At 33.5% G+C, this 27,529-nt stretch overlaps 1 protein-coding gene across 6 annotated transcripts in view; it reads left to right on the top strand.

Moving 5' to 3' along the window:
• Positions 1-27,529, top strand: part of LOC108912306 (carbonic anhydrase-related protein 10) — a 121,252-nt gene that overhangs the window by 27,086 nt on the left and 66,637 nt on the right. For all 6 annotated transcript variants that reach the window (XM_018717514.2, XM_018717516.2, XM_018717511.2 and 3 more), the window contains one exon: positions 15,616-15,666. In XM_018717514.2, coding sequence (XP_018573030.1) covers positions 15,616-15,666 — 51 coding nt within the window. The remainder of the gene's footprint in view (positions 1-15,615; positions 15,667-27,529) is intronic.

The following is a 27,529-nucleotide window of genomic DNA, read 5'->3' as shown; positions in this document are numbered from 1 at the left end:
AATTTACTTTTAGTGGCATACCATAGTAATTTGTGAGGATAATATAATTCAGCATATCTCATGTCTATGCTAATTGTTTGAGCAATATTTAAATTTGTGCTATTTTGTTCATGTTTATTATACAAATAAAATCGTTTCAATCGTCTATTGTTCAGCCTGAATACTTTAGAAGTTATTTAGATAAACCTACAATAATTTTTGAGAATTCAACACAAAAAATATTCTTAAATTTGGACAAAGAGAACACTCACACATCATTTTTGATACGCGTACTATTTATCCTCCATTTATTTTTTTTATTTTAGTCCTAATTTAACATGTCTTCCGTCGAACTAATACTCTTAGTTAGACCTAAAAAGATGGCGCTAAATGCAATACATCACTAGCATTAAAAATCGCCATTCAGTTATTTACTGTTAGCATCAGTTGTCGATATGCCATGTATTATACAACCATTCATTTAATATAGAATGTCAGTCGTGCCTGCGGCTTGCCAGAAAATTCGTAAAGGTTTGTGTGTAAAACTGACGGCATCCGATACTCTCAAGCGTCGCGTTGTCACATTCAACACTGCAGACTTTGAAGGGAGGAAATACAGGGGGATTTAAACAGATTAGAGAAGGAGTGAAGTCAAACTTTTATTAAAACCTCCACAGACGCGCAGCTTCAAATGATGCAGAAGTGACGGTTTTAATCCAGTTTTTCAGTAGTTATTTACTTCTTTTCTGTGAGCTACATGCATACGCCTTTTTTTTAAATTCTGAGTGATAAACATTATAAATGAATTTTTTTTAGAAATGCAGATTTTCTTTAAACATTATGAAAAATGTTTTTATTTTTTTTTTAATATAAATAAAAAACAACTACTTAATTTAGTAACTTTCATTTGCAAACTCATAGGTACATATTAAAAAAAACTGCAATAGAATATGTTGGAATGGAGTTGAAAAAGGGAAAACTCTTTTTTGGTTAAAAATTAATTCTTGGCAAATAAGAAATTCATAAATAGCTAATAATATGTACAGAATGTCATCGAATTGTCCAAGTCTAAGCCGTAAAAGTTAATAATCTTTGCCAGTAGCAAAAAGATATTTCCTTTATGGTATGTAAGTAGGTACCGTCCATCCAGCAACTTTGATATATTTTTTATATATATATGCTCTATATCTGCTCTTTATCTAAACTGTAACTTGAATTAAGAGACCGAAAACTGTTTTTTTTGCAAAAAGTAGCTCTTTAGTAACGGTTTTTTTTAAGTAGATATTTACTATAATAGTACATATTCAATATTTTACAAATAACGTAAATTTCAATTCAATACTGTACACGTACAACTAACTAAATGCATACGCAAATTACCGTCATCGTTTTACGTTGATTTCTTTTCCATTTCCATTTATGGGACGCAGCAGTCTCGAGTTTATAAAATCAATTATTAAACTGTCTGTTACAGAAAACCACTTCGTACCTGCCGGAAAGCTCCGTCCCCTACACTCTCAAAGGTTTTGTGTCCTACAACTCATTAGTTTTTCGTTACGTACAACCTTATTAACAACATCGTTTTACGTTATTCCAGGAAACTTAAAAGGAACCCTCTGCCGATGGATTTATTAGAATCAGATTTCGGTTCTTGTGATGGCTTCTCTATTGTATCAAAATAATGAAAACCTCAAAGGCTATCAAAAAGAGAGTCACTTTTTGCCGAAATTTATTTAGAGATCCCTTTGTATTTGAAAAGGTAATTCTACAGAGCAGACACGGGAAGTCGATAATAATTAAAATGAGAGCTGACATATAAGTTTTTTAAATTGAGATTTTCCCGATACTGTATCTCGCGGTGAAACTTTCACGACGACTGGGTACTGGGTCCCCTAATAATCTAGAAGTTAAAGCTCAATCGGAACATCAGTATTATTCCTCTGACACGAAGGTGAAAGCTTTCCCACTTTCTAGCTTCTATTGCCGGACCGTGTCTCTACAGCGGACATTTAGGGGCGATATACCTACCTAACAAGATAATATATTGAAAGGTATGCGTCCTAAAAACATAAAGGTGCTGCATCCGCATTTATTTTTTGTTTCAATACCCGTAGTTTGCAAAAGGAATATTTTTTTATATTGCTCACTTTCCACATTGATGCGATGAAACCTTTATAAATAGATTTGTCTACAGATATAGGTGCACGCCTATGTGGAAATATCTTTTTAAAAACATGTTTTATCAGGTTCAAAAAAAAGTTCATAAAATATAATCAAATGGAAGTCAAATAATTTTCTTTGATACTAAAAATCTAGGGATGCAATAGTATCAACAGTTAAGAAGTTAACTGAAACAATATTAGCCCAGTAACAAAGCAAATCTTTATACATATGTATTATAAACATCCAATTCGAATGTATTCATTTTTGATACCCGCAAATTAATATGGGATCCTAATAAGTCCTCTTAGTATATAGGCGAACCCCTTTTCCTCTCAACAAATCAAACACGGGCGGCTTTATTGGAATTCCGCAAACACTCAGAAATTCAATAAACCGAAATAAAACAAACGAAAATTATTTTTCAAGAGCGGCCGGGCGCCCATAAATTCGTACGTAGCGTTTTTTTTCCTTTCAGGTCTGCAGTGACCCCCGACTAAAAAGAGATAGCCCGAGGGCGACATAAGGGCAGGACTCCAGGGCCTCCTTGATCTCCGTTATCCGTCCCATCTCTCATTTCGCTATCACACATCGAGGACCCAATAGCCCTCGAGAGGAACCCAGATTTCATTAGCAGCATTGTTGCAGACACTTTTAATTGCCACTTAAAAATCTGCACCGCGATACAATTTAGTAATTTTCAATTAAGCCACGTTCAATTAAATTAGAAATGATTTATTACCTACTGGATATATATCATTTCCTTTGGTTGAAATATTATTAAATGTGAAGAGGGTTATCCTTATGATAACAGCGTTATTGTTCAATCATGATTCCTCTTGATTACATCAACATTTTTCGCTTTATTTCATTTAGAATTATACCATCTTTGGCGTAGGCAGGTACTACATGTAGTTAGTGTACGTATATAGAATAAACGAATAACAAAAATCGTACTTTCAAGAACTAAACACCATAAAATAAAATGAAAGGTGTTAAATTTACATTAATAAATAATAACAACAAAAAAGGTATAATGCACTAGTGGTTAATTCTGCCTCCTTAAGGGGGCCATATGTAAAATAAACATCTCATCCTTTGGCAAAAATAAATCAGTAGGTATAAACGGAAACTAACTTTCCAAAACTATTAAGTTAATGTGTTCTTCAGTGCCATTCCCTCTAAACACTTTACACTACGGATATATGCAAACCGCATAAATTTTTCCGACAAAACGTTCGTCCGTGCCAAGAGGGCATTTTATAAATCTAGGAAGTCACAACCACGTGCTCATTCTAAATGGGACAGCAGTACTTATCGTAAATCCCGATACGAATGTGGCAGCGGGGTGATTTCCTGGTTGTTTACATTTTGCGTCACCCTTAACTACCTTGCTAATTGTTCCGTCTAAAAATAGTTTATTGTCCGGAAGGTATTTATGGTGGAACTAAATTTTGTGACTAGTGGAACCTACCTACCCATTATGAAAATCATAAAGTATGTTTGAATGAGAAAGAAAAACAAATACGTCTTCAAACAGAAATATTCAAATCATTCAGAATTGTAACACATGAATTTAAATAGGTTATTATTTAAATACAATACGGAACAACAACAATATTTTTTTCTATTTATCTGGGTTCCTTTCATTTAAACAAACTATTGAAAACAATAGGTGTAATTTCAAACTTGAGTTCCTATTAGGTAGATTTAGATACCCTATGTAGATACAAAAGCGAATGCGGTCGACGCCTTTCGGTAATACCTAAACACCATGTTTTATGCACAAAAGTCACTTCTAGTTATTACATATTACATAATGTTCTATCCGTGAAGTGGAAAGTGAGCTTTTAAGCAACTTGAAAAAATAATTAGCTACGCAGGTACACATAGGAAGGGCAGGAAGCTCATATATTTGAAAAATGTACTTATAATAGTTGGTTTTGTGAGCACACACATACATAAACATAAATCAAACTGACGTTATTTACTGTTGCTTATTGATTTTAGTTAGATTCTAGCGACACATAGATATTTCAATTGATATTAATTAATGTTAATTAGGTGCCTACTTATTTATATTTAATATTAATATTTAATATTTACATCGATACTATCTGTAAATCGACTAAATCCTTTGTTAGTTAATAATGTTATCAGATTATCTTGTTGGTAGAGCGGGGATAAATGGGAAATTTGCAGTTTTTAATCATTTACAATGTTCGCAAATTATAAATTAATTAATGAAATTGTGGATGTTTTATATTTATATTCATCGGATTGAAAGGAGTAGTTAAAAATAAATGTTTCATAGGATAGGTATCAATATGATCAAATAATAAAATTTTATTAAATCGTATCATCGAACAAGGAAAAAAATATGCTTTATTGTATAAATCGTTTGAAAATAAAACATTTATATTTATTTTTAAATAGGTACTCTTTAAATGAGGAAATTTTTAAAAATATATAAAATATTTTTCATTTATAACAACTACGCACTGTAATTGTAGGTATTATATTTAAAAGTGTTCATTATAATGAATACAAGTTACAAAGCACTTACGGAAAACAAGCGAACTAACTTGACTGCGCTGTACTCTACCTCGAGTCCTATACAGAGGATTTAAAAGTTTTAGTAAATTGCAGCGTACATATAAATTATTACTTGGAAACTATTATACCTACTTAAAGCCCGTTACTTTGTTATTTTTATTTATGGCTTCGTAGTGGCTACATTGTAAAAGAAATCGAAAGCACCATATTAGACTATACGTAACTTTATTTTCAATTGCGTAAGTAAATAAATAACGTGTCACGAAATTCAAGTAATAGTGAACTTAGGTCGAAGAACAGACAATACAAATGTATATTTGTAAGCAAAGGTACAATTTACAGTGTGTAGCAATTGAAACATTTTTTCCACAGTATTGTGGAAGTATACTTTAAAAGTTTATATTGTCCAGTCTGCTTTAGCAGGGAAACTAGAACTGTTCCCGTAATTTGCTAAAAACTGATACAAATCTGATATAAGAAATTAGCGGACCACCTACCGAGTAACAACAATGTCTTAGTACAATACAAGTCGTTTTCTTCAAAATTAATTTAAAGATTAGTGCTTTTTATTTACCATACTGTTAGTTTTTTTATTAATCCTATACAACTTACAATACATTTGTAAATTAGTTACGTGTTTGGTTTTTTTAAGCAAAGTAATTTTACTACTCTGTGATAAACCGATCAATAATTTGATATCTGGCATTTCGAATCAGCTTGTATACAATTTTGTAACGCTATAAGATTCCCCTCTTTGCAAGAATTTTTGTGAAATGATTCATGTGTAGGCGCTGTATCTTAGTCATTTAAAAGAAGCATATTTTCCACTTATCGCTTTCCTCTAACTGTGGGAGATACGGAGTAAGAAATAAATACTTCAAAAAACCATAAAATAGCGCCGTTATTACCGGGCCATCAGCGAGCGGGTCATTTAGCGGGCGGAAAATTACGTTTAGTAATAACAGTTATTGAGTAGCGAAATGGACCAATATATATCGGGTATCAGTAATTTCGATCGGAGCCGGTACTCCGGTAAATTATATTCCGTGCCGAGCTCGTATTGTGTCAGTATTTATACGGCAGGCAACTAATTTGCACATCTCCTAGGAAAACTGCGACTGTTTCCCATGATGATATCTAATCATAGTAGGGCGCACGCACCCGACTGACTGATACTCGTAAATTAAACGCCCTTACGTCAAAAGAAGCTCCCTTTACGTGACTGGGTGACTCGTTACGCCGTACTGGAAAACGCCGCGTAGCCAAGGTGTGGACTCGCCTATAAATCATTATAATTTAATGTATCCAAGCGGTGTATATGAAGAGTGATAACTGATTTTAGAATTTCAAAATTTTTTTAAATGTATTTGCAAAAAAATCATATATGCTGATTAAAAATAAAAATACATGTACCTACTGTCCACTCGCGACGTTATGTTGTGGTGAAATAGAAACCGTTTCTGTGTGATACGGCACATACTCTTTTATTTATCACAAAGAATGGATAAAAACTTGTCAGGATATTTTTTTTGTTATTTTATACTGCCGGAACTGCACCGCGCATTAACGCTTCACTCATTAAAATGTATCGCATGGCAGTTCCTAAAGGGCTTTAGGGGCTTTTCGGTTTGTTTCATATAAATAAAGCAGTCTTGTGTGTGTGAAGTTATTGTTAAAATTTCTGTTCGCGCTACAACATCGCGGTTGTTGGTTTTTACAAAGTTGCAAAAATACGTGATAGATGTCGCATGCGATAGTTTATGTCGCAATTCGATTATTCAAATTCTGTGAGCATTTAGAGATAAAATTAATTGTCTTGTCAACACATCAAATTAAGTAAATATTACTAAAATAAACTCGAAGCAGCCTTCTCTCTTCTCTTCATCTGTTCTACGTAATTTTTGTCTGTCTACAACTTCCACCCGTTTCACAAATTAAAAACTTGGAAAATCCATAAAAGCTACTTAAAGTTTTCGCATACAGTCATTCATCGTCAAGACTTTCCTGGGTAGATGTGCCTGTGCTTTTGAAAATATTAAATAGCATCGACTTTAAATATTATTAATAGCCGGGGTACTCAATTAATGATTGCTTATTATAAGATGATTGATTATAGAAAATGCGCACTGAAATTTTAAAAGGAAAGTTTAGAAAACCTTTTCATAACATTGTAATAGTGCTATAATGGATATTAAAGTTCTTTAAAAGTTAACTACCGGTTTTCGGTTGCAATTAAAGTTACATTTTCTACTAATTGTTACTCTGAATTACATTATTAGTTTTTAAATTATAAGAAATTTTATTACAAAAAATGTTATACCTATATTATAGCACGATGTTTTCGTGATTTTATCATCATTCTAGTAGATATTTGGTATTTTAAAAATATAATTTGTTTGTAGATCTTGCTCGGAAATGGCACTAATGTAAATTTTAGTAGATTCTGCTTAAGTGGTGTCATAAAAAGTTTCGACGTGCTCCTTTTTGGGGGTAAAAAGCAAAAGGTTAGTTCGAGGTGTGATTGGAGACACGTCGTGATCTTGCCTTTGGTTAGCTACAAAGATAAATCGAAAAAGTTTCCTCCATAAATCCGTTAGCGAAGAAAGAGGCAAAAAGTGATATTCTATTTCTAACTCCCGACTTGATGATAATATACGGCAACGGTTTCAAAGAGTGTACGCGACGCATTAGGACACTCTTTGGGGACGGACTGTGGACTATTCGGGCCCCATTCTTTCCTATAAACGGGGCGCCGCAGTATTTTCGCGTCACGTCTTTATTATATCCTTCCCTGGGGTCGCGCAAAATGTTACATAACTTCTTGTAGAAGTCGAAACCTTTTAGTCTCGAGAGGGACAACTTTGGTTTTTGTTAAATTTTATTTTCCAATAAATTGATGAATTTTTGGCGCCCTTGGATTTATAGTCACCCCAAGTTTCTTAATACGAGAACCAAACAAAATAATAATAAATGAATTATTATTAAAAGGTTAGCGATGTAAAAGGCTAGGCAGCAATTTTTGTAATTTTATATTTTTTTAATAATTATACGCATTTCTTGTACATATTGAGTGGTGTATATAATGACCAATTTATATTAATGGTCGTATTTAAGTAAGTATGTATTCCTATAATTTGTACTATATTTTCATTAAATCGCCCGTACATATTGTGCCATTCCAAGGCGATAAATAATGTTAACCACATCTCTGTGACTTCTGTCGCTGCTGTTAGAGAAAAATAAATAATTCTTCATTACTATCCAAGAAATATAAAAATACATGATACCTACTGAGCGTAGGCTGAACTCGGATGAACTGAAATTTACAGCCTTCTGGAAGAAAAACAGCGCAATAAATCTTGAGGAGCAGCATTTCCATAATTCATACTATATTTTAGTTTACGTCAATTCGCTACTTCAATACAACAACTAGATATCCATGTACATATCTTTAAATTCGTAAATATTTAGACGTTAATCTTAATTAAAAGTGAAGTTAATGTAATTCGAATTTATTATTTTGTATACCACATGTATATATATATATATATANGGTTTATTCTAGAATTAAGTTCTTAGATTACAGCTCTCATATTTTCATGTCTTATTTAATATAGAATACAAAATCGTATTCTATGGTTCAAGCTTAATGGATTTAGAAAAGTCTCTAGTAAAAAGTTACCGAGTAAAGCGCTTAAAAGTTGTCGAATGCAAGGTAGAATTATTCACTGAAAAAAATAAAAGAAATAATAAACTAATTGATGGATAAAATAAATAATACATTTAAAAATTTTCAATCTTCTCAACTTTGGAAAACTCGACATAAATAACGACTATTTCAAAACTGTACACTAGAAAAACCCGTTTACTTTTTACTATGGCAGTTTAGAATTTTTTAGGGCCGCTACTTTGAAAAATTCCCGGGCCACTTTCTTCTCCCAGTCCGGCGCTGTATTTTTGTCCTTCATAGAGTGAATATATGTATTTGCAAAATACATCGCATTAAAGTGACTCTGCTGCTGTTCGGATTGGTTGATAAACAATCGCCCCATCGAGCAAAAAACGAAAGCGGGACGGAACAATCTCTATTCGGATTGCGAGGCTTGTTTCCGAGTATCAGTTTACGCGAAAATAAAGAGTGAATCACGATTTCGTCTCCTAAACTACAGATTTATGTTTAAAAGTTTTCCGATTTAATCCGAATAGTTAATGAAAGGATAAGGCAGATTCCTGCACGACTCCGGAAGGCATCAGATCGTGAATAATCGCCGATTCCCCATTAAATACCGGGCTCGCATTTCTCGCCGATTGACTTTACGCAAAGTTTGTATACACAAAAACCGATTGAACTAGGGACGGAGTAATAGAAATGAGATGGAATCAAAGGAAGCAGAAAACGGTTCATTTGATTTTTTTCTCTTAAGTCTCTTGAATTCCAAATAAAGCGTTCCTCCGAGTCCCCATGTTAGTCGAGATTGCAAATGCAAACGGAAAAATTGCTGCACCGCTTTGAGGAGTCGCAATTACTCCTTTGAAGATGTGGTCGTTGTGATTTTCTTCCGATAATTGAATGCGGACACACGATTCCATAACATTTTCGTTTTTCATAACCTAATTACACGCCTTTGCGAACTCTTTTATGGTACTATGTTTTATTTTTCATATTTTTAAAGTCCTGCGGCTGTATTGGACGTTATTTTTTATAAATATGTATAAGGATTGTTAAAGCAGATGCACCCAGTGAGTGTTGAAATACATATATGTATAGATCCATTTTAAATTTTAAACTTTGAAATTATAGAACTTGGTTTCTCATTAAAATATAATTTTACCATTATCCATAAACTTTTGTTTCAGGAGGCTTAGTTTTCGAGACACAATTCCTCAAAGTGAATGTCTTTTGTTGTATCTTAAGAACCCATAAACAGATAAAAAAAAACTAAATTTTCTGAAGGATTATAAAAGATATATGTACCTACTAACTCGTAAGGCTGCAATGGAATGATGCTATAAATTAAAACCTCATTTTTTAGCCGTGATTTTATGATGTGTAATCAAATAAATTTATCATGACGTCAGCGTTTTCGGTTAAAGTAAGTTCCCCGTTATCCGTATCCAACCCCATATAAAATACATTTCAAATTCTCCGGTCAGAGAGTCAGAATATCGCGATAGTGTCTAAGTTCCAGTTAATCCACAAAGCCTATCTGTATCACTTACCCTACCTTTCCCTTACCCAATACGCTCTGAATCCTCTTATTGCGAACCACCCAAGTGCGAGTATTTATATAAATCCCCCGATATACCACTAAGCTAGATAAAACCCAGAAGAACCACTGTCGGGTTATTATATACGCACAAATTGTCTAGTTAAACCTGAATTATACGAAAAGAGAAGCGAGCGAGCGAGCAGTAATTTGTGTAGTACTTTTATACAAATTTAGTTCACAAGCCAAATGTTTTTTTGTTGTCATTTCTTGAAATAAGTATTTATGTTTCATTAACAATAAAGCTTCTTTATGTAAATCCATTTGTGTGTACTATCCAATGTATTTTATTCTAAAAGTGTCACTGTTATAAGTGCAGCTTTTGCATTTATGTACAACGTCATTCATTCAAACGTGTTTTGCATTAAAAACGTACTGTGTTGTAGGTAACAATCCAGTACACATTATCGACTGGCGTACAAGCATTGCTAATCTTCCATTTAATTTTTTTATATCCTTTCGTTAGGATATTAGAAAATAGTAATCAATACTCTGCGTAAGCGGGGTGGAACAAAGAAATGTTATAGTTCAGAACCAGAACCATCTTTTACGGCCAGATTTAATTATACCACGACACCTGCATGGACACGGTCCATGTATTATATTAGAAAACTCCGTAGAAGTTTTAGTTAAATACTTACTGTCTGATGTTGATTTCATCAACTATTTTGAGACTTATTTTCCTGTTGCCATTAGTGGACGTGGTTTTGAACAATATATGAATTGCAAGGTGAAAAACGTAGATATATACATGCCTAATGAAAGTTAGCGATGAAAAAAAAAAAAAAACAAATAATATTCGGGTTACCAACGGGGTCACCAATAACATAACCGTTGATTGTGGTTGGGAGGAGCCCTATAAATCGCTTTTAATTAATTTTTAATTGTCCTCATAATAACCGCCTTCCATCAGAAGATTCTCGTTAACAATACCTTACAGGATTCGGCCAATTAAATTTAAAGGGCCGAGCAAACAATAGACTCTTAATCCATTAAATTTTAAGTAAAAGAAAACAAGTTATATAAATTTAATAGAATGCAGGAACAACAGAAATATTAAATTAGGTCCCAACCATGGCAGAGTAATTATCATTAGGTAAGAGAAAGAAAATTGGATTTGTGTCAACCCGAGGCGGTGTCGCTCCTTATTAGACAGGCAATCGTTAAGGAAAGGAGGTAAATAACTAATAGTGTACCCTGCAGCCCCTAAAGAGACCACGATAAGATTGCAAAATGCTCGCGTTACAAATTAGGGGGCTCACGGACGCTAAATCCGAGGATTTGCGAAGCTCTAGAAAAATTAACCCATTTATTATTAACAGACGAAAGAAACAAGTTTCCGCTACAGGGAATTGTTTTACTACTTCTGCCCGGCAAAGATGATATTTTATGTGCCTGCAAAAAAACAAAAGATACCCAACAATGAATAATCCGTTTGTTTTATTACCGTTCACTGTCTCGTCCCGTCCGATGCAACATTTTAAATCGCTCAAATTAGTTTAAACAAATAAACAGGTAATTTATATCCGACGCGGAATGGACTTCTCGCGATTGATGCTTCTATTTAGAATTTGACGTTTTAACTTATATCCGTAGTTGTGCACTACTAGTCATGCATGTCAGAGGAAATTATTAGTTAGGTATATTTTCCCCTGATATCTGAAAGAAGAAAAATTGCTACATTGCACTACAATAGCAATAGATAGTTAAAATTAGAATAAGTTCGGAGACAACTCTTCAGATAAATTATAAATGCAGGGTAGGTCTACGTATACAGGATGAGTCAACGCTGTGGCAAAGTTGATTCATCGCTAGAAAATAATTGAGGCAAAATATTTCAAAATAGATTCGGGTGGGGGAGGGGCAAGAGATACACATATTAAAAATAATTTGACTTATACAGTGATTCGTATTCGTTTTTGGAGGGCTGACCAAAGTTGTATTTTTTTAAATGGAACACCCTGTATTTGAGTGCATATTTAAATTTTACATGTAATTATGCAACCTTTTCGTAATAGGTACTACGTGCAAAAAATAAACCGTTTCCGAGATATTAATAAATGTACTTTAATATAAAAAATGACATTTTCGGCGTTACACTTGATCGTTGCTGATATACTCGTTTTTTGATATATAATCCAATTGTAAGCAATCGTCACACATATTGTACTATGTTCACCGTAAATTCTGAAGTGTGCACTGTTTATAAATGTCAAACAGGGTGTTCACAAAATCGTAACAAATGTTATCTTTTTCAAAGGCAAATACATATTTTGTATTTTTTAACGGGATGTGAAAGACCTTCTACAACTTTCATAACAGGTGTTATATGTATATCAGTTACATTCTAGCGATAAATCAACTTTGCCACAGCGTTGACTCACCCTGTACATACAAACTCGAAAATTATTTTTAGGGATAACTCTATCTGTTATACTCATTAAAGCAAAAGACGCAAAAATTTAGAAAGAAATTCTTGTGTAAACATGTAAAAAGAAAACTTTTTACGTACTTAAAATTAGCAAAATAATTATTACCTATTAGATTTAATTTTAATTAATTTACAGTGTGGTTCACTTCAAATGAATACAGAGCCACAACTTTCTTTACGAGGGAGATTGTATTGTTTATAAACATTCATGTAAGAGAATCACATCATAAATAAACGTTATTACCCATTTACGGCATTGGGCGTAGGGAAAAATATTTTTGCTATCATTCCTGACAACTTTTCTAAGGTAAATTTTGCTAGTAATGAGCTCCTTTATCAAGACCTCTCTCCCCCTCTTAAAAATATATTATCCAAGTTTTCATAAATATTGTATGATAAATCTTTTTCCACGAATGCATGTCAATTTTGAAAAATTTGTCAACCTATCTATACATACTGAAGCCAGGTAGTACTGTTTTAATACATCGTTATTCCCAGAAAAACTTTGTTAATTTCGATTAATTTAAACCTCTTTTTAATCGCATAGGGCCTAACTTAATCGAAAATTTATCGGAACGCCATATCGAAAGCCGACTGTGCAATAGATCCGTTTATAAAAGTCTATTGGACGCAATGAAAAAGCCATATTTGCGGGCTTTCAAAGGGTCCGAAAGAGACAGGGCTCCACTGGAATATTCCGGTCAGGTAATGTAGGAGTTCGTTTGCCGGTCAGTTTTATTGTAGGTGGAAATATCAGGAGGCAATGTAATTAGCTGAAGGCAATTCAAGTTGGACGACGTTTGGACTTTTCCAACTAAACTTTGGGTTTCAGTGCCGTATTCGGTGCATTCGGTTATCGCTAACTGACTGAAATTCGCATATTTTCTAATAATGGGAATTAGTAAAACGAAAGCAAGGAAAAAAAACCTACTTATATTCCCCGATTCGAATATTTCGAAATATTCAGCGCAGACTAAAACTTACATCTTTGTAAGAGTGGTAGAATTTTTTTTACAAGGTAATTTATTTTTCCCCTAACGAAAAATCATTCCCGAATGTTTAAATGTGTATGGGATCCTCATTTCTGTACGACATTTTAAATTACCTCTCTGCCTGTCCTCATAAACCCAATTTCGCTACGGATACTTATTTGACATAATTTTAGATATCTAGCAGAGAAACTCTTATCTCCCATTCAGGCCTCAAGATTACTGCCGCATATTTATGGTCGATTTCATAACTGAAATATATCTAATTAAACTTTAGGCAATTTACTTTCCGAATGAGAAGTTTTAATCGTTTAGGTGGTTCACCTCGATAAGTTGGTTTTATTTAAGGGTCTTTAATTTATGTCTATATTAAGGATTTATATTTTAATTATGACTCATTAATGAGGTATTTACTAATTAAATCGAGCTAAATTTCCTTTTGAGGAATCACATTATTTGCCGTACAAAAAATATTTGTAAATGTCTTGTATTTATAAACACGAAATTTTAAACACACAATTATTATTTGTTTATTCAATCCGATAGAAACGAGCAAAATTAGTGTATTAGAATTATTAAATTACATATTCCATTAGGTCCATATAAATTTTCATTATACTAATGAAGCTTCTATTTATGTAAATAATCTGATTTCAGCAAATACAACGCAGAGCTTTTACATATATAGTCAATAAATTGACACTGAGTCTAAAAATTGCGTTTTTTAATTAGTAATTGTACGTCAAACAGTAATAACAGTAGGATTTAAGTCGTATGTCATATCATCAGTTCTGTTTTTAATTTTGCCCATTAAAATTATGGCAGTCAAACTTCTAACGCACGCTATAAGTATATCTTTTATTATTTCCTAAATGTATAATAATAATGGTATAATAATAATAACGGTAATACTATTTTAAATTCCCGGTTACGGCTCATTACTGAAGTTAAATAATTACATAATAAAAATGAAACGTGTGGAATATACAATGCTTTTAAGGAATTAATGTCAGGTTTTAATATAAGTTATAGTAATTTTCATTACTTCTAGTTTAATTACAGAGAAACAAATATTTCAAATTTTGTTTGTGATAAAGTAAAATAAAATATGGCATTAATAATTCTTAAGTCAAAAATATGGTAACTTTTGTAAAAAAAAAAAATAAAATAGCATGAGAACACCTGCTCCGGAATAAAGAGAAAGCGGTCTTGTTTTTCTAGTTCCAAAAAACTGAAACATTCACCCTAGAATTACCAACGAAAATATATTTGTCATGAGCGATGCAGCAATCCAAGCTTAAGCAAGCAACTTGACAAATACGAGCGATGTTTGAAAAAACAGACGAGTTGCGAGATAATCCGGATTAAAAATGAGATACGTGCCGGGCGGTACAGCGACGCGTGTCTGTGGTTAGAACTAATCCTAACAAAGCTGATAAAATATGGGCTTACACAGTACTGGCTCTGCTATGCATCAATTATTGTCACCAATCAATCTGCGCGAGTGAATTAGAGGAGCGGAGAAACGCTGAAATTGCGATTATAAAACCCCTCGGTTTGTTCCCTGTCCGATACACACCAAGTATTTTTAAATCTCCACGTAATTCGTTCTGACACACGATGTATATATTATCAATTTTACAGCATAACCAAATTCACCTTGTCCGCGAGTTTCAGATACGCAGGAGGCAATTTGCTCATTCGTTTAAATATATAACATAAAACCTTCATTAAATAACTACGTATATTTATTAGTTTATACTATTATTACTACTACAACTATTAAGATCTTCAGTATTTGTCGCTCCTACTGGGGACTCTCTTTTTCATCTTTCTTACTATTGAAATTGCACTATTCCAATGAACATAATAAATAACTTCGCTTTATTATTGACAAAACTTTAAACTTCAAACAATTTAAGCATAATGTAGGTAATTCTAGTTTTTTGATGAAATATTTGATGTCATATTCAAGTTGGATTTCAAATTAACTCTAAATTTACTCTAGAAGTATATTGATATACTGATAAAAAAGTAGTAGGAACCTATTGATTTTTTTATCTGAATTCGAACTACGCGACAATAATCGAACTGTAAACTTTAATCCAAGATGCCCTCTTAAAAAAAATCAATAGGTCGCCCCATCTTCACGTCGTCTAGGAGTAACCTGTGGCAGATCTCCGCCCGTCTACGATCAATCCACACAGAGTCAATCGTTTTTGTTTTGTTACAGGAACGGCAGCCGTTAGCTGGGAAGAATGGTGGACCTATGATGGGATATCGGGTAAGTTAATTTTCTACTTAAACTCATTTACTTCCTGTCTAAGCCTTTAATTAATAGACCGAGTGGCATTGGTGTGAGCTGAGTTCATTTATAAAAGAGAGAAATATTTACGGAGCGAAGACTGACTTGCGAGAAAACGAAAAAGCGATTGGGAACATGTTTATTCCCTGTTAATAATTATTATCGCTGTGGGTAGCTTTCGTCAAGAGGGACGTCAATTGAACCTGCCAATTGAAAAAAAAATGTTATTTTTGATTTAATTCATTTTAATGATATAAGGATAAGGAATTAAAAAATGGGCACCTTGTATATTGTGAACACATAGGCATTCGTTTGAATCCACTTAGGTTAGCTTTCGCTCTGCTGACTTTTGCTATTGTAAACAAATTCAAAATTTGACCTCTATTGATGGTACATTACTCAACGTCAATATTGGAAACACAACCCGCTCGGTTCATCTTTCTCGTCTAAGTAATCGCACTGGTCCGCGAGTTTTCATTAACCACAATAATAACAGGAAGTCTAAAGAGGTCAGCATCCCTTTGTGCGATTTATTCGAGCTCGTGCTACAAATCATTGCTTTTGTAATAGGAGTATCTTGGACATACCTATTGCTCAGGTAAGAGCAGCGAATAATACCTGTACCTTCTCCTTTAGAATGAACTACAAAAAGGTACTCAAATATTCAATCAATGTCATACGATACAAATCAGTGCATTTTCATATCTCTCAAATTTAGCCCAAAGTATCCGTTTTACCTTATCGGTTGCTTGTAACTGATAGAAGGGTATGTGAATAAAAAAACCTTAACAGCCTATTGTTCGGCAGAATAATAAGTTACCATTCACAAAGCAACTTTTTGTGTCTAAAATGAAATTTAACAATACCGATGAATACGAAATTATAACTCGGCTGAAAAAAGCAATAACGCTCCAATATAAGTGTAATTGAGTGTAGAAAAGCTTTATTATCGTTACATCTTGAACTTATTTAAAGTTCAGTTTATTAAAATATTCCAACAATAAGGGCTTCAAAAGAGGCAATCGATGAGATTTCCATTGTAGCTTTGGCATTGAATGAAACTTTTTCGTAACTTTTGATTTATGACTTTACAGATATTAAGCGTATCCGAAAATATAAATATTATCGCAAATTTTATGAAGGCATCTGACGTTAAAATTAATATGTTTCCAAGATTAAAATTTCTTGGTCTCGAAAAGGTAATATATTTTATTCTTGACAGTAACGAGCCTCCAACACCTCTTAACTTTGAACATGTGGCTGGGTGATGTAAGTAGTTTTCGATTTCTATTAAAAAATGACAAATAAAGTGCAACCAACCACCAACTTGCTTATCTTTTACGGATCAATTAAGATTAATTAACCTTTATAAAGTGAATCACAATGCAAACGAGTCTAATTTAATTAATATTAAGTTGACTTGCCTGGTTTTTATACTGATTTCTATTCTATTCTATTCCTTCTACTGTAAAACAAATTTAGCACTTAAGCACGTTTTCTATTATTTTAGTGGCCTAAAAACGGACATTCATCACAAGGAGGCACGTATTAATAGAACGTCTAAAAGGTTAAGGTCGATATAACATATTTTGGTTGTGGCAGTTTTATGTTAATAAGGTAGGATGCGATCGAGATCATTATCGATGATGACAGCCCCGCAAAGAGGTTGTTCGTGATCGCTGTCGGTCTGGGCCCTTCGGCTGCCGTTCCAGTGACAAGCTGACGCACCCTCCAATATAAGCGATATGACGACGGCATCAACAACTTGGTCAAAAACGTCACGTTATTGAAAACTCCGCAAATTTATTATGTCTTCCATGTACGGATGAAAATCATTGCTAAAAAGACGATACACGCCACAATATGATTAAATAAATATTGGCAGGGATGAATAGGAAAATAACTTCGGGATTTCCACATACCTTTGACCCTTTTCCAATTTATTAGTATAGCCAGATTATTCAAACTACTGCTTTTAAAATGTATAGACATAATCATTGGCTCAGGAAGTAGGTACCCAATTATACACACTATATTCAAAAGCAAGAACGTTTTGTTTATATCTACGCTACGTACAATAATTGAAAATAGAAGAAATAAAATATTGGAGCAATGTGTTTTATAATTAATATAGATTTAAAAATAATTATTTCTTACTAATGGTTGATGAAAAATAATATCTATTAGACACTCAAATTATTATACAGGAGCACACGGAATTGCTATATACCGGTTTTGTTTTAAGCACATGGCCATTGACGCAATCCTATTATTAACGTTAACAATGAATTAATTATTAGTGGTGGTCGTGCCAATCAGGCAGGCATTTCCTTGATTTATAAGGGCACATTCGAATTCCAAGAGAGCAATACAATTGTTAACTGGTCTCTAAACACGATCATAATCCCTATATCAATATTTCATGGGCTAACAATGGATTAAAATTTACAATATACTACCAGTATATCGAAATAGGGTCATCGCTGTGTATCTATAATTATTATTGGAACGTAGCACTAAGGAAAAAATACGAAATAATGTTGGCATAATATAATAATTAAATAAATAATAATTAAATTCAAGGTATATCGACAAATATGGAAAGGGGTCGTGAATATATCCTGTTTATAAAGAAGGTATTGAGAACAACATAACTAACAGATTATGTCAGCATGTACAAGTAACGTTTCAATCGGATAAATTTCAATAATTTCGGAGGTTCCCCAATGATAATTTCTGAGGCAACAGTTGTATTTTACTTTATTAATTATCTAACCGAATACCTTGACGTCAACTAGGAGGTATTTATTCTACTAGGTATGCGGACGACCTGAAGTTATTTCTTTAAATATTCTACTGATTGCATTAGATTCAAAATAATAATCCCTCTATGAATGTAAGCAAATGTAAAATGGTTTATCCTAAAGTCGAGGCACAACTACTCTAGATTTTGATAAAAGAAATTGGTGAATGTTTTTTAAATAGACTTACGCAATTTACCGACCTTACTTTTACGTTTGATGATAAATTATCATTAGATGAACATATTTTCTTGATAACTTTATCTATTTTATTTATTTCTTGTTGTTGTATGGCACTTAGCTTTTTATATTTTGATTGCTATTTTATCCTGCAGTAGGTGTAATATCGTCCCATTGGCTGTTGTATTTCTAAATAAATAAATAAGTAATAATGACTTCATTAAGTGCTACAAAATTTTTTAATGGGGTTTCTCTTATTTCAATTATGCATAACTCCGGACCATTTTTCATTATATCTGCCGGCGAAAATCTATTAATGTGCCCGATTCCGATGAAAAATACAACGCAAACTTCCGATAAACCTCTGGTTTGGTTCGTGCGAGTCAATCAAAGGTGTATCACAACACAACAGTGGAACAAAAGGCGTACATGAAACCCGTATATAAAATCAGCTTTAGGTTTGTTCATTTCCTATCTTTCAAGGCGTGATTGATGTGTGGGTAGCTAATACCTCACCCTCACAAACTTTCCTAACTAAATATGGCCGTCCGATTTGTGTTAGAATATCGGGAGCCGGCATTTCATGCATTTCATTGTAGGTATATTATACCTCTTTCAAGAACTTGATGTCAGTCAAAACATATTACACTGAATGCAGTATCACACGAGAATTGAGTGATCGAAATGACAGAAGAATAATACTACCTGTAACTTAAATAGGTAGGCACAAAAAAATTAGGTCGTAATTATTTGGATCATTTCCAGAAGAACAAATCTTGATAGAAGATATTAAATTTTTTGAAAAATATACATTTTTGCTAATACTACAAATAAAAATATTTGACATATATCTACATACCTATTTAATTTGGCCTATTGACTTATCAAAAAAAAAAGTGAAAATTCACGGAATTTGTGTTCAATTAAGTATATCAATCAGTGCCAGTGGTGTAAATACTAAGAACCGCATAGCATGGACTGTGTATATTAAAAGAGGTAATTTTTTCCTTAATTTTGTTTGTAAATTGAATGAATTATTTAATTAGTCAGCATTAAAATTGTTACACTTTGCAAAATTTAAAAATAAAGCCTTGTTTTAAAGTTTTAGCTACTGTGTTACTTAAGTTAGTTAGATTAAATTGTAGAAATTTCGATTTTTCAACAAATTTTCATGTTACACATCCTATTCTGTCTTCTTGCGACACGACAACCTCGTATTCCAGGAGAATTTGTTTTTTGCTAATGTTTGAAAGAAAGCGAATATGTATGCAATTTTTTTAATACTTTTTCTCTAGACAGGAGAATACATTATTTTAGAAGCAATCTGAGGCCAAATTTGAATTCCTTGCACTCGGTTTACCAAACTAAGTATCTTCAGGACGTAATTATTAAATAATACAACCTGATTATAGCTGCGGTGTAGAAAAGACTATTATTATTATTATTATAGAGAGCGGAAAAGGAAAGCTGAGACCACCAAATACATTCCGAAGATAAAATATTGTTTCTACTTCTGCAGTTAAAGCGAATCTATTATGTACGGGCCTTTCACTTTTCTCTAAAAGACAAAGTAAAATTTTGGATCACCTCCAAGATCATGTTTCCATTGGATAACATTCTCAAAGGATACTGCATTTGTTCAGTGCTGAATTAAACGCTTGGCACCTTGAACCGTTCCAAATGCTGCGTTACGATAATCCTATTGAGTGGTCTTAATAAAAATATTTACTTCGTTGAAACCTCAAATTTTTAATTACTTGCAAGTTATATAAATATATCACACCACGAAAGACAAACGAGTACTTATCTTAGACCTCAGAAAAAGACAAAGCTGAATTCACCTGTTCACTGTTGAAATATAGCTATAGAAGTCAAATCAGCCACGCGTCCACACATACATCTCATTCTCAATCATACTATCTCTTCAAATATTCCTGTAGGTACACATAAAAACAACAAAAAATGGACAGGTGTCGCCCGACACCTACCCATTTTGATCTACAGTTTTCCATTTTCGTGAAACTCAGTAAGTGGAAAGCATAAAATACGATCTACTTAGTTTTTCTTCCTTACACTACAGGGAGAACCACTAGGAATTAAACAAAACTAGGTACTGGAACCTTGAGAATTACGTTTAAGATATCATCAGTATAACATAAAGGGCCGTCACACGATTCTTATTTTTTTATTTGTTCTTAATAAGTTTAATGTTTTTTCAACTTTTCAATAATAATCAATTCATATTACCTATTATTCCCACGAATATGGGTATATGCCAATAACATGGTTGAACTGAAATTAAGGGCATCTCTGAAGGCCTACCAGCTACACTCGTATTTCGCATGCATGATGTTTCGTTAGCCATGTGTTTGAGTAGATAACAAAATTACAATTCATCGATAAATGTAAATTATTGTTGAAACTAATATGCTCTATATTATTAGCGGAATGGAAATCTGATTAGAGGCCTCGATGGTCGGTCAGCGGCGTCGATTAGAGGCCATAAATAGGTTAAGAGCTGACGGTGTTCTGTAATCCATAACAATAATGCCAAATGAGAGTTTTGTAGATTGTACTCGAAAAATAAAGTTCTTGTAAATCCTTGTATCTATTGAATTACTTTTTGGGAAACAAATATTTGAGGGTGTTTAAGCTTCTCGTCCGTAGTACCTACCTATTATACCCCAAGTTAATCGAAACCTCATAAAAGATAACTCTTCTGATGGAGGGTCGGCAATAACACCGAATGCTTTTACGATGAAATAGAAATTGTCAAAGGGATGAAATACTCCAACGATCTTTTGAGTTGTGGCTCATTTTCTCGGAGGCGAGTGTGTTATGTTGGCAATATTTCTAATATCATGATTCCATCTTTTATTTATATTTGGCCGTTCTTTATTGTAAGGTCGGCTCGCGTGGCGATTGATTGTACTGTCCAGTAGCGAAGCGCCGGAAAGCCTAGCGTCCTATTTTGCACCGCACATATTGAAAACCATCCCCTTTTATTTTATTAGTGTCACGACCATACGATATCATTTGTTTTCAGCGAATGCACGGCTCCATTTTATTTAATCCCGATGCGCCGCCGAGATAACTTAATATTAATTTTTTATTTGGGGGTTTATGTATGTCACAGCCTTTTACTGTATCTACTAATTCGTGCCCTATATGAAAATTCTAGACTGCATAAAACCGTGGCAAGCATTAAAAATTAATAAACAAAGTGTTTTAAGGTGTTAACATCGATACACTCGTAAATATTTTATGTAAAATTTCATATCAATTAAATCCTTGCTTATTTTGACAGTAGGTGAGAGGTCCGATTTGGTCTTAAGAAACTACAAATTTTCTTTTAAATACATACAACTTTTGTAAAAATTAAAAGTCTCTAATCATTGGAGTGACTACATTATTTCGATAGAGAAATTATCCTGTACTTTTATTTGAATACAAGTGAACGTATTCTAGGACGAAAAAGGGCTATTTCGTAAACGTAAACTGAACACAAAGTTTCTACAAATTGCCATAACATGCAAACGTTACTATAAAGCCAAATGTTTCTTTAAATAATGCAATAAAAAAGTCATTCCGCATCGTACAAAGACAAACTATTCCTTATGTTGCAAGATTGCGTCCATATTACCTCATATATGCCTCTATTTCCTCAGAGCGGTTTTCCATTGTGAACAATTTTATTAAGCGCTTTTAAATGGCCTTTTAAAGCCTAGCAGCAATTGCCCCGCGGCACTCTAAATTTCAAATAGGTGTTCTGCTGTCTTCTTCCGAAATGAACCTGTACCGAGCAGGCTGCACTTAGACATGAAAACGGTTGGCCAGCGTAATAAAAGATAATAAACTCTTAAACTAGTTCTTGTATAATTGAGAAGGGACAGATGAAGAGATAAATTTGCCCTGAAATATTTTTTCTAATAAAATTCCTTGCACCTATAAGAAATCATAATATGTTGTCGTCAATCCCATTTTTTTTTTCTACGCTAATCAATAATCATGAAATTTAATCATTTTTTTTAAATGTATTATTCCTTATTTATGGATACGTAATATTACTTTTCTATGTAAATAAGGTTTTCTCTAACTAGGAGCACATCTTTTTTTGTTCTGTTCGCTATTGTAGAGTGCTGAAGCCAATAAATGTAGCATTTCCCATTAAATAATGGCTCGTCCTTTAAAGCCCAGCAAGCGCTTATTTGTTACTCACTGAATAATTAAGGAACGTGGGCAGAGAAATCAATAGCATTTACTTGTTGACTCGGTAAATATATTTTTGACGGAATCCTAATGAATTCAAGTGGAAAACGTAAATAATACCATTACCCAGAAAAGTATTTACCTCTAACAATGCGATAGGTACCTGGGGAGGAAAATATAATTGATACACGGGACGGTATATTTTGGGTGAAAAAATTCAATATTTCCGAAAATAGGGGTAATATTTACAGATATTTCCAAATTATACGTTACGATACTTTTTCCCAAATTATCACATGCCGTTCCAAGAGCCTGATATGATTACTCCCGAGCTTATTCCCTTATAATCAATCTAGTGGAATAAACCTTACAATTTACTTAATCTGACATCCTCCACACCCACTCAGATTTCAAATATTTGTTCAAAGACTGGAAGTCTTTTTTATTTGAAATATATCCAGTAACTTCAGACATAAATCTCCAACTCCAGTATTTGCCACAAGGTGACGATAAAGATCTATATCCCACCAAAAACCATTATTCTTCCGTAATATGTCAGCAAAACTCGAAGAACTCGAACAACAATCGTTTCATTAAATGATCACCTCGAAATTTATATTTGTATATTAGTTTCCAGTCTTTTATTCTACTGACAGTTAATTTTAAATAATATAGAGTTGTTTCAAATTGTAGTACCCTTTAAAAACAACATACGACTCTATGGAAGCAAACAAATTTTTGTAATAAGTTTTAATTAACGGATTATTAGCCTAAAATACTTTTTCCGGCTTAAAATTTGAATCTCGTCTATTTCATTGCACCAGTTATTTTTAATACAGGAAAAGGCATACAGAACTTATTATATTTTCTGCTGTAGCGACGATATTACTATTTTTAATTAGGTATTTGTTTCTGTTACACTGTAAAGAAATATAAATTTGAAATATATAACTCTTGTTGGAAAAAGATACTACACTAAGTAGGGATGTGCTTTTTCGTAATTTCACTGTTTCAAAATATTTTAAATTTAATTCTGAAAGTTTTTAATATCAACAGAACGGAGGAAGAATGAGAATTCGAAATATGACTTACAGTATAAGTCTCCAGTACCTGTGGTGAAATTTCGAACAATTAGGCAAAAATTCTTTTGAAAGTTATTCATTTAACATCCTTTGTATTTTCAGTGTGGCAGAGAAATCTATGATGACATTGTCTAAACGAATCAATACGAATGTGATTTGTTACGTATGTGTATCAAACATACAAAAATATTTCCTAATAACGTTCGGGTATCTAGGGAAACCACGGATGTGCACCCCTATATTACTGTACTATTCGACGTATAATTTCCTGAATTTCTGGAATTGCCTCACCCGCAGAACTCCGCAAACTGGGATTCATATAATAGACCAGGATTTTTCCTGGCGGCAATTGCCCTAACAATGTGGAACATAAAAGGGTTGTAAAATTAATGTTATCCTTAATAGCGCATCATAATCATCCTCATACAAACAATAATAACATAATTAACTTGAAGCAACAATGTGGGTATAAGTAGGTACAAAAGGCCTATTCAGCAATTATGAAAATCAGTCGTGAAAAGCGGCGGCCTCTCCTCCCCACGGACCCCACGCACTAAACCGTCGAACAAACAAGCCGGAGAGGTTAAAATAGCACCCCTAACAAGCAATAAACGGGGCGTTCCGGTAAAATGATCCCTGACGAGTTTGTCTGGAATTAGCCTAACATGAATCTCGCTAACAGTGACCGCGATACCCGCATACTACACGCGCAAAACAACTTGTTTAATTTGATACAATTAATTGCATTACTTGGAATCCCAAACACCCAACCGTTCCAACGGGCTAAAGTGCCAGTGGAACGTTGAAGGAAACAAAGAGTTGCCCCAAACCGGAATGAGTTCTACCGCTATTTCGAGGTTGATCAAAAATAGAAAGTGAATATACATATTTAACAAAATCTTAAATACAATTTGTTGGTAATGCATGACCCAAACTGTAATTAGTCGTATTTTGTGTATAAATTGTGCAAATTTTTTATAACATCTGATTTTGAGGTTAAGTTGAGGCGGTAATCTTGAATTAATAGTATAGTGTATTTTAATAACTCAACAGTGATAAAGTATTGTTTTATTATTCTTCGAATGATGACAAATTCTGATTTTATGATTTGATCGAGCAAAATCTGAAAGATATAGAGAGGTGTTACTGTATCACTATTATAGTAAAGTAGTAAAAGTAGTTCTTAAATAATTAGTAGATTAATTATTAGTCACATTTTTCCCTGTAAAACATTTCGCGCTAATCTTTGGCATTTACTAAAAAGTGGACATGCGCGTGAAACGAAAAAAGAGGCTGGTGTTCGACGCGAAGTAAGGTTTTATTACTCCCAATTTTCCATATTAGTTAATTCGTTATAGTTATTCCCTTTTGACCAAAAGTGTGTTTTGGTATGGTAGTTAAAAACATCCAAAAGAAGTGTTTTCTCGGTGTAACAAATACAGCTCCCGGTCAAGCCGCGCCGCGCGCCGTCGCGAGCCTCGCAGACGCAGTGCAATAACACCCAGTCTGAGATAAAGGAAGCCACGACATTCATTTCCGAGATCTCACAGCTGTAATTAATGCCACTGCAGGACAACCGCCCGAGGTGTGGTTTTGTGTTGCGTCCGTGCCACCGAGGCTGGTTTGTTAAAACCCCTGCAATTGTTCCCACAACTTCCTGCGCCGCGGAAAGTTATAACCGAATAAAAATAAACGTTAACTTTAAAGTATTGCGGACGGCCCTTTGTTCTAAGTGCTCTCTGACGGAAATCGCAAAACATTCCTGGAACTTTCAAAATTACATCGGACAGTAGAATTTATTACTATTATTTAGTGTACGACTACGAGGACTGTTACACGGACAGCCAACTTAAAAAGTCGCGAACAACACCCGAACTAAATTAATTTTTAGAAATAAAGCGCCGTACCTAAACTACAGCGTAGAATTAATCACACGTACGCGGTATTCACAAGAGCTGCGAGTTATTATGGTTTTAATATATCTTCAGACGCATAATAAAATATTTTACTGTACATAGGGATTACCTAGGGATAGGAACTAATTAAATACGTGTATAAATTTGAGAAAAATGCTGATATATGTTCTTCCATAGCTTTAGCTAGGAATCTTTGACATACCCTTGTTGCTCTCGGGCTAGGTTCTGTGGGAGCTGAACCTGGACCCGCCCTGATGTTCACTTTGATTATTGCTGGTAGTTTTTTGTTATTTTCTTAAGATATTTGCAGAGCTAAACTTTTTATGACAAAAACTTGTGTATATCCCTAGCTACATCATATGACAATAATAACTAAAAATAATGGTAAAAAGAATATTAAAGATATTAAGGAAGCGAAGAGAAAAACAGAAACAATAAAATAGATTGTAGGTATTCAAGTAAGAAAATATTTTCTTTCTATTGAAAATGGTCCATACAACTGAGGGTACGAACTACACCGCTTTCATATGGATTACGATACCGTTATTTCGGAATGGTAGTTTAGATATAAGAATGCATTTGTATAAAAAACGGAAACACAATATAGAAACACATGTTTCTTATTGCTTGGATACTACTTCGTGTGACATACATACGTTTGCCAAAACGTTTTCGAACTTAAATTTAAAGAGAGCTGATATTACTTTAGAAAACCTGTAATGGCATAAATATCACATCACAAGCATAGGAATCTCTCACATTTCCGTAATATTGAAAAAAATACCAATTCTAGTGACATACACGTTTTACATCTGCCAAACGGAATTCAATTACGTGGGAACTAGTAATAGCTTTAAAAATTCAGACATCCGCAGACCCGTAACTATCAAATTCGTTTTACTTATTTCTCATTTAATGCATCTATTATACATCCCCGTCGGGATCCCATAAGCCATATCTCGAATTGAAATTCCCGCAGTAAAAAATACATAATAATCCGGCATTGTAATTTGTTCCCAGACAGCGCATTGTTCCAGCGGCTCGCGGCCGCACTTACTGGCATCTATTATACATATCACTCTGTATCCTGGAAGTTATACGTTTGCGTTCCCGGTTCACATCAGGTAAGGTTCGCGTTATTATTAAAAAGATAACTGAAATAGCTGAAACTCACATTTCCAGCGCGGCTTCGAGAATAACCAGACGCCGTAGTTTGAGAGCGTGGATTGCAGAAAAATTGCATCTTTTAGCAGATCTAGTCTGGATGGTGGGTTTTACTGTATGGAGCCGCCGGGATGGTTTATGTTAATTAAGTTTTGATCATATCTAACATTAGCGGAAGGATATTTAGGGAGAAAAGTTTTCGGGTTTTGAAAATTACGATGGGATATGTATCAGCGAGTTGCGACAAACTTCCAGAAGTAACAAGAAGAACAATATTTTTTCTAAAACGATAGGATGTGAAATAGGTACAGTTTTTAATTTGTTCCATTTTTTATAGCTTTAATGTAAAGTTTGAACAAACACTATCTAGTAACGTTGAAATTAAGAGGGATCCGACGTTATAAACAGCGGCATGGCAAAAGAGATTGGTATTTTAACAATATAGAGCTGTACATACCATATAAAATCTTAACGCGCGCATCTCTAATTT

This window comes from Anoplophora glabripennis, unplaced genomic scaffold, assembly GCF_000390285.2.
Source record: "Anoplophora glabripennis isolate ALB-LARVAE unplaced genomic scaffold, Agla_2.0 scaffold183, whole genome shotgun sequence".
NCBI lineage: Eukaryota > Metazoa > Arthropoda > Insecta > Coleoptera > Cerambycidae > Anoplophora > Anoplophora glabripennis.
Note: the sequence above shows the minus strand (reverse complement) of the source record. Positions and strands in the feature narration are given on the sequence as shown.